General features: G+C 39.1%; 1 protein-coding gene across 1 annotated transcript; it reads right to left on the bottom strand.

Annotated features, from left to right (window-relative positions):
- Nucleotides 1-1819: 1819 nt before the first annotated feature.
- On the bottom strand, nt 1820-2344 carry LOC149132217 (uncharacterized). The gene has a single exon (XM_089365333.1). The coding sequence runs from the start codon at nt 2342-2344 to the stop codon at nt 1820-1822; it is 525 nt and encodes a 174-aa protein (XP_089221459.1).
- Nucleotides 2345-8031: the final 5687 nt, after the last annotated feature.

The raw sequence follows: 8031 nt of genomic DNA, 5'->3' as shown, positions 1-8031 counted from the left end.
TCCAAATCGGCAGGTTAAAAAGCCTCAATTCTCCTTTTTCATAATTTCCCCTTCATACCACAAGCTATTTCGGCTCATTGCGAAGCGTCCAAAAATAAAAATTTACTGTCCACGGTAAAATATGGCATCGAAAATTAGACTCGGCAACGACATGTTGAAATCATTCTCTTGCCAAGGGGACATGGTGGCCTGGATGAAGAAGGTAAAGCTGATAAAATAATTGCAGGGGTTACAGGACGTAGCCGGCTTCCTACCGTTGTATTTAGAAGGTAGCGCGCTGAGCCTATATCTAGAGATGTCGGAAGACGATCAGCAAAAGATCGAAAAGATCGAGGAACGGTTGAAAGTTGCTTATACGGAGAGAGCCTTTAAGGTGTATAGTAAGCTCGGAAGCGTGAGGAGAACAGGTCGATGACTATGCGAGTGAGATTAGGAGATTGGTGGCTTTAGCAGGGATTTCTGGCGATGCAATGGAGTGTTGTGAGGTTGGCCTTTGTGACCGGATTTCTCGATCACATTTCAATAAGTTTGCAGCAGCTACCGGGTATCCACACCATGCCGGTGAGCGAGTTAATAAAGAAGAATGAGGCGAGAGAAGCTGAGCAAACGACGAAGGGACCATGTTTCAGGTGACTGGATCCTCATATAGTCAGAGACTGCACGGCACCAAAACCGGAAGTGGTGTGTTACCGGTGTGACCAGCCTGGGTACATTACTAACCAATGTAAACAGGGAAACGGAGAGAGGGGAGCTACTGTGCCGGTAGCTACACCGTCAACTGACTAGAGACGTACTCGTGGTCACTGCCAATAATAAACGTTCAGGTGGGGTCGAGAGAAGCTCAAGCCCTTGTGGATACCGGTTGCACTGCAGCCTTGGTGACTGTAAAAATGGTGACTAGCTGGGGTGGTAACCCAATTCTGAGCACAGGGGATGGCAAGAAGGTTATGTAAAGTTGATAGTGCAAGGGTCGGCAGTGAAGGTTCAGGCGATTGCTGTCGACGAAGTGGTGGATGGCGTTGACGTAGTGGTGGGAATGGACGTGATTGTCTGGCTGGGTGGCGTGACGGTAGGCGAGAAGGGGCCAAATTCGATGCACACGATGGATGGTAAAGTACTTCTGGAAGGGTGAGCCCTCGGTGTTACGAAACAGATCGAGCTGTTATGAACACACCTACAAAGGAGGAACCAGGAATTAATTCGAGAGGGGGGTGGATCGATGGATAGAGGAGGGTATTTTGAGGTCATGGGGAAGAGAAGTGTAAAATGGTGGGCATGTACCACAATTGGGTCGTCTGCATTTTTTAACTGTTGGTGTTGTATGTATTGAGTATAGTTTTGCATTTGTAAGGAGTCTCTTGAGTGATTTGTCTTGTTTTTTACATTTTAGTAATTTGTGTTTATTTAGGATGCTGTTCATTTTCGGGTCTTGAGTGAGTATAGGGAGATTTTGTATAATTGTGTTGTATACTTCGTTGTTTCTAGGGTTGTGGGTTGATATGTATGGGAGTGTTTTGAGGTGAGGTCTGGTGTTTTGTTTTGTTGTTCTTAGTGTGTTTGTGTCCAATTTCTTGGCACGTTCAATTCCATGTTCTATAAGTGTAGCTGGGTACTGACGTTCAATGAGTGTTATTTTGAGTTCTTGCAATCGAAGTTCCCGAGTGGTTGTGTCAGAAACAATCGTACAAATCCTTTTTGCTAGATTGAATGGAATGTTTATTTTGGTGTGTTTAGGATGGCATGAACTGAAAAAGAGATACTGCTTAGAGTCTGTTGGCTTGTAGTATATGTCAGTTGCGATGTGGTTGTTGGACTTTTTTTAAATCAAGATGTCCAGAAAAGGGAGCTGTTCCTTGCTATATTCCATGGTAAACCAGATGTTGGGATTAATACTGTTCAGTGTGGATTTGAAAACCAGCAGATTATCATAGGCTTCATTCCAGATGATAAAACAATTGTCTAAATATCTTTTCCAGTTTTCTCTTATATAGTGGTGGAATGGTGGTCCAAATTTTTGGAGTGAGAGTTCATACAAGGTAGATTCAAAGTAACCCACTATTAGGTTTGCCAGAACAGGCGCAGCTTTAGTACCCGTCGCAATACCGCATTTTTGGCGGTAGTATGTTGTATCGAATATGAAATAATTGTTTTGAAGGATGAACTTCAGGGATTCAATGATAAATGTCTGGTTTATGCGGTCCGGTAGAGCTTCGGGGTGTTTTTCCAACCAGAATTTTATTGCCTCTATTCCATAGTCGTGTGGAATGTTAGTGTAGAGGTTGATGACATTGAAGGAGACGAATAGAGCTTCTTCGTTGGTGGTTTTTGGTAGGTGCTCTAGCATGTCCAAATCGTCTCTAATGAAACTTTTGATGTATTTGAGATAAGGCTTCAGTAATATGTCGAGAAAGTTGCTAAGGCGGTGTTTCACAGGCTGGACCAGCAATAATAGGCCTTAATTTTAAGTCTTCTGGTGTTGGAATATTTATGCACGGGCCTGGATTCGATTTGTAGGCATTAGTGATTGCTTGACTCTTGTGAATTTTGGGGAGGCCATAGAAAAGGCTGGGTTTGCATTTGAAGTTGGTAATGTAGTCTTTTTCTTTTTCTGTTAGGCCTTTTCCGTGCTTGAGTATCAGAGTTTCAAGATTTTTAAAAGTTTTTTGCTGCCTGTAATTTGCAACTTTTTCATAGGAGTCATTTTCTAGTATGGACAGTGCTAGCTTTTTGTAGTACTCTGTGTCCATCAATACTACAGCACTCCCTTTGTCTGCTTCTTTGATTTTCAGGTCTTAGTCATTTTTTTTAGTTGTAGTAGTTGCTTCCATTGTGTGTTGTTGAAGTTGGGTACAATTTTTGATTTGTAGAAAGTGTGAGGAAAATTTTGGATACGGTTGCAGAAGTCATCTAGTGTTTTATTCCTTCCTGTGGGTGGTAGATAATTACTTTTGTTTCTCACTAGTGATTCGTCTTCATTGTTGTAGTTGTTAAGTGCTCCTGTCAAACAAAGTTTTCTACAGAATTCTGCAATATTATCTTTAATTTCATTGATGTTCGGTCTTCGTGGGGTAGGTGTAAATTCTAATCCTTTAGCTAAAATATGGATTTTTGTAGTGGAGAGAGTTTTCTTAGATAGATTGATTATTGTGGGTTTCTCCCGTTTGATATGTTCCAACGTGTGTCCCTGTGTCTCTCTCCTCTGTCTAAAAAACGTTGTTTGTTGTAATTAGGTTGGAGGGGGTTCTCAGTGTTAGGGTTGTTATTGTAAAGGTATTGTTGTGTAGGTGGATTGGGTGGGATGTTGTGGTGTGTATGTTTATGAATGAATGAGTTATAGTGGTGTTTGGTCCTGTATGGGATGCTGTGAAATTGTTCTCTTGGTCTAGTTGAGGGAGTTGTAGTTCTGAAAGTTGAATTCCTGTGTTGAGGAGTCGGAAGGATGCCCTGTCTGTTTGTAGCTTTTGGAGGGAAAGAATTGAAATAATAGTCGTTATTATTGTTATTAATATTATTATTATTATACTTAATCCTGGGGTGTTTTTACTGGTGTTTCTTATTATTGGGTGGTTGTTACTGGTACTTCTTAATAATGGGGGGGTTCCTATTGTGAGGTTGGTGGTGGTTGACATCCCAGTGGTGGGGTGGTTTTGTGTGTCTGTGTTGAAAGTTTGATCTGGGTGTACGGTTATTGGTTTCAGTGGATGTATTTGTTTTAGATTTTTTTAGAAAAGGGTTATCGGATGAATGTATGTTTGTCCTTTAATTGGAATTTTTTCCTAAGATTTCTCATGTCGTTTCTTCATACATTTACTTTCGAATTCTTTTATAAGAAATTCGTATAGGTATGAAAGCTCGTATTGATATAATCAGTATATGACTTAACTTATTAAACAAAGTTCAACAAACTCATTTATATTTATGTAATGAAGAAGATTGGATGTTAAAATGGATTATAGTCTTTATTTTTCATGCTGCTATACAATTGTTACATACAAATGAACCCAGATATTCATAAATAGAACATCGTAACAGTCATATTTTTACTCCTCAGTAGGTAAGATATTTAAAGGAAAAGCCAAAAAAAAAGACGTTTAAAGTACATAGGTTTTTTCTTAGTTATCATTTTATGGGATTTACATATATTCGTTCTTCCAGTAACGCTTATTTGAATCTACACAAAAAATATCGGAAGTGGGTGCTAATATATGTACTATTTAATTTGATTTCCTCTCAATGAGATCCAATACATATCTCTATATAAGCGTCCTTAAAAAAATTTTACTGGTCAAGCTGTATTTGTATGTACGTTCGAAATTACCAAATAAGAGGTATATGTTATTTCAAATTCATGTTTAATTTTTACTTAACCTCCAACTCTCCTTTCGACTTAAGAGTTTTAAAAGATTGGTAGTTGGTACTAGTATTTGGGAATAATTGATGGCTTATAAAATTTTTCATTTTAGTATTTTTTATAAATAATAGGTCAAATATTCATAGACAAAAATAGGTTTTATATGTCGTAATTAATTATCTACCCACAGCTTGATATATTTTTAATAACTTTTCAAAATATATGAGTGAAGATGTATAAAAGGGAATTACTTGCGTGATAATCTTATATATAACTAGCAGCTAAGCCCGGTTTCACCCTGTCGGTTTGGATGATGTGACTGTAAAACCTGCTCTGTGTAAGCATTCGACTTGTTTGGGCACGCTTACGTTAAAAAACAATTTTAGAATAACTTTTTTCTGTCAAAATGCTAGAAATAACTGACCAACAAAAAACAACCAAGATTCAACCAAATAAAAAAAAACCCAAATTCTAAACGGACAAAGATGAACCATCCGACTTCCATTGCGCGCGCGCTTCACATACACACACATATATTCACACGTTGTTTGATTTATTTTTTCAGCATACAATTTTCATCATCCCACTAACAAGTATGACATCATCCCTTCCTTCCTTATTCATCTATCACCCTTTCCTTTCTCATTCATAAACACAAGAGTATTATTATAGTAGATTATCTCAGTAACCATGGGAGCTATGAAAAAATACAAAGCCAAGCATCACCACCGGATCATTCTACACATCTGTGTAATTTTTCGCGCAATTCCACCCAGCCGTTTGACCGTGAATCCTAAGACAAGAAAGAATCGCCCATATCAAATTTATATGTATAGATAATAGATGTATAGTCAGATATTGAGCTATTTAGTATATAAGAAAAGTTTTTTGTAGATGTATGTCGAAATAATTGTTTTTATTATCATAGTTGTGTATATTTTCAGTTTTTGGTAGGCCTTGACAGATACATTTATGTCATATCAATGAGGAGGTATGAGTGTTTTCCGTACACCTAGGGCAGAGAAACTCGTTGTATGCATTCCAGTTTACAGGTAAAACATGCAATTAAGAAAAAAAAATTTCATGAATGGATGTTGTTTTCACAGCGATAATGCTCTTCTCAGTACATGAGTCGTTCCAGACCACAAAAATCGGATCACTGATCTCTGTTATTCCTTGGGCCACACTGTTATTCCTTGGGCCACACTGTTATTCCTTGGGCCACACTGTTATTCCTTGAGGCACACAATAAAGAAAATTGGAGTGATCAAAGTCAAATCCCAGTTACGTAACCACAAAAGTACCTTCTGCTAACACGTGAGCACTGAAGGCATTGCGGCCAGCCTAAAGAATGCTTTGGCAAAAGTGCGGTACATTTTTACGTACCCTTTTGTACACACACGCACGCACACATTCACTCATACACGAACACACGAACACACACACATACGTAAGAATGTACGTATCTTTGCATTCAAGTATGGATGTATGTATATATGTATATATGTATGAATGCATGTATATTTTTCTTCGAGTTTTATTTAAGTTTTTCTTAAGAGATTTGAAGCTAACAAAGCGACAAGACTTTTTGAGTTAAGAGACTCCCTGGTGCTTGTAACTATGTGTTTGAGTTGATGTGTTGACTGAACTGTCGACGCATATACCCAAGTGCGTGTATCTATTCACATAAGAATCTCAGATTGAAAATTTTCGGATGGTCTAACAAATCTCCACTGTGCCACTAATAGATTGGATTTGGAGAATCAGCGTCTGTTTCTTTTGTTCTTTTTCTAGGAAACCGAGTATTTCCAGGTTTTTGTGCAAATTTGTTGGTACATAACCTAATGCTCCTACGATGATAGGTACATATGAGAATTCATAGTCATGGTACAAAAGCTGTAAGTTGCGTACAAATTCACCTTAAATATTCTCTTTTCCCTGGACTTTTGATTGTACATTCACATCCGCTGGGCAGCTGTCCTCCACTACAGTGCATGACTTTTGTTCCTTTTCCCACAGAACACTAACAGGTCTGTTACGTTTGTACCGAACTGATGTCTTTATTGTGGTGTTCTACCAGCATTCCTTGTTTTTAAAGGTGTGAATACCAACTGGTTCTGACATACCTTTGATATATACGTCAGGGCAGTCCTTCCTGTGGATAACATTGTAAATAATCTTTAAAACTATATCATGCCTCAGGGGCAGGTAATATCTCGTTGACATTTTGTAGGAGCTGCTGATGGTGTGGGTGATATCTTTTATCAAAACGTGGAGGTTTGATGGTATCTTTGTCTCTCTTGCTTATCAGGTATTCATTAGCTGTCTCTTGTTCCTGGATAGTAACGGCATATTCTTCTAGAGAGATGTAATGTACCTATCACCAGTCCAGGATAGACTACTCTTTTTGCCAATGCTGTTGTTTCCCTCTAACTTACGGGATATTTGTGTTTTTGTGATTACATGTATGCTGTAGTCTGTGATTTTTTGTCATGGACAGGAAGAGGAAACAAAGAACCAACATGAAATTTCGCGTTAAACTTGGAAAGCCTGCTACAGAGACATTGAGTATGCTTCGGCAAGCTTACAGCAATGAAGCAATGGACTGTACACAATGTTTCGAGTGACACAGGTGCATGACAGAGCCGCAGCTCAAGCAAAAGCATACACATCAAGTTTTTTCGACATCCATGGTATTGTGCATCACGAATTTGTCCCACAGGACCATACTATCAATCAAGACTTCCACTACGACATTTTGAAACATTTGAAAGAAAACATTTGGCGAAAACAAACAGATCTGTGGAGCGCGAAGAATTGGATTCTTTATGACAACAATGCACCCAGTCACCATGCTCCCGTCACTTGTGAGTTCTCACCACAAACCTACCCTATTCGCCAGATTTAGCATCTAGACTTCCATCTCTTCTCCAAAATGAAAATGCATCTCAATGGTTGTCGTTTTAACACCCCTATCAAGATCAAGAGTGAATTTCAGAAGGTTCTCAACTCACGGAAAACGACTTCCAGGCTAGAATCCAAAAGAGGCAGGAATGCTGGGACCGGAGAATTGCTGTGCAAGCTGACTATTTTTAAGGAGATTTATGTTAAAACTTATGTAAACAGTTAATTTTTCTTATTAAACATAACTAATCCGGGAGCTAGGGCCTGACAGAGGCAATGACCAAGACATTTGGCATTATGTCGTGCTTGAGAAGAAGCCCCATCAAGCCGAGCAAAATCACAGTCGTGGCAGATACCGGTGTCACGCAAATGGTAACCGTGCCGGTGGCACTTAAAATCACCCATTACACTCTTGGTGTGGTTGGCGTTAGGAAAGGCATCCAGCCGTAGAAAACCATGCCAAATCAAACTGGAGCCTGGTTACAGCCTTCCAGTCCAGTCAAACTGTCCAACCCATTACAGCATGGACAACGGACATTAAATTATGATGGTGATGATGATGGTGATGATGATGATGATGATGATGATGATGATGATGATGATGATGATGATGATGATGATGATGATGTATCCATGGGTTTCATTTTTGCTGGTATGATGCCTGCATCTCTTCCAAGATTCTGTTTATGTAGGCCAGTCCAGCCTCTTTTGTGTCGCGTGAGACAGTTGTGTTCTCAGTGTACTTGCACAGTAGTTATTTTCCAGCTTTGAAGATG

Source organism: Octopus bimaculoides, chromosome Z (assembly GCF_046866305.1).
Source record: "Octopus bimaculoides isolate indiv1 chromosome Z, ASM4686630v1, whole genome shotgun sequence".
In the NCBI taxonomy this organism is placed as follows: domain Eukaryota; kingdom Metazoa; phylum Mollusca; class Cephalopoda; order Octopoda; family Octopodidae; genus Octopus; species Octopus bimaculoides.
Note: the sequence above shows the minus strand (reverse complement) of the source record. Positions and strands in the feature narration are given on the sequence as shown.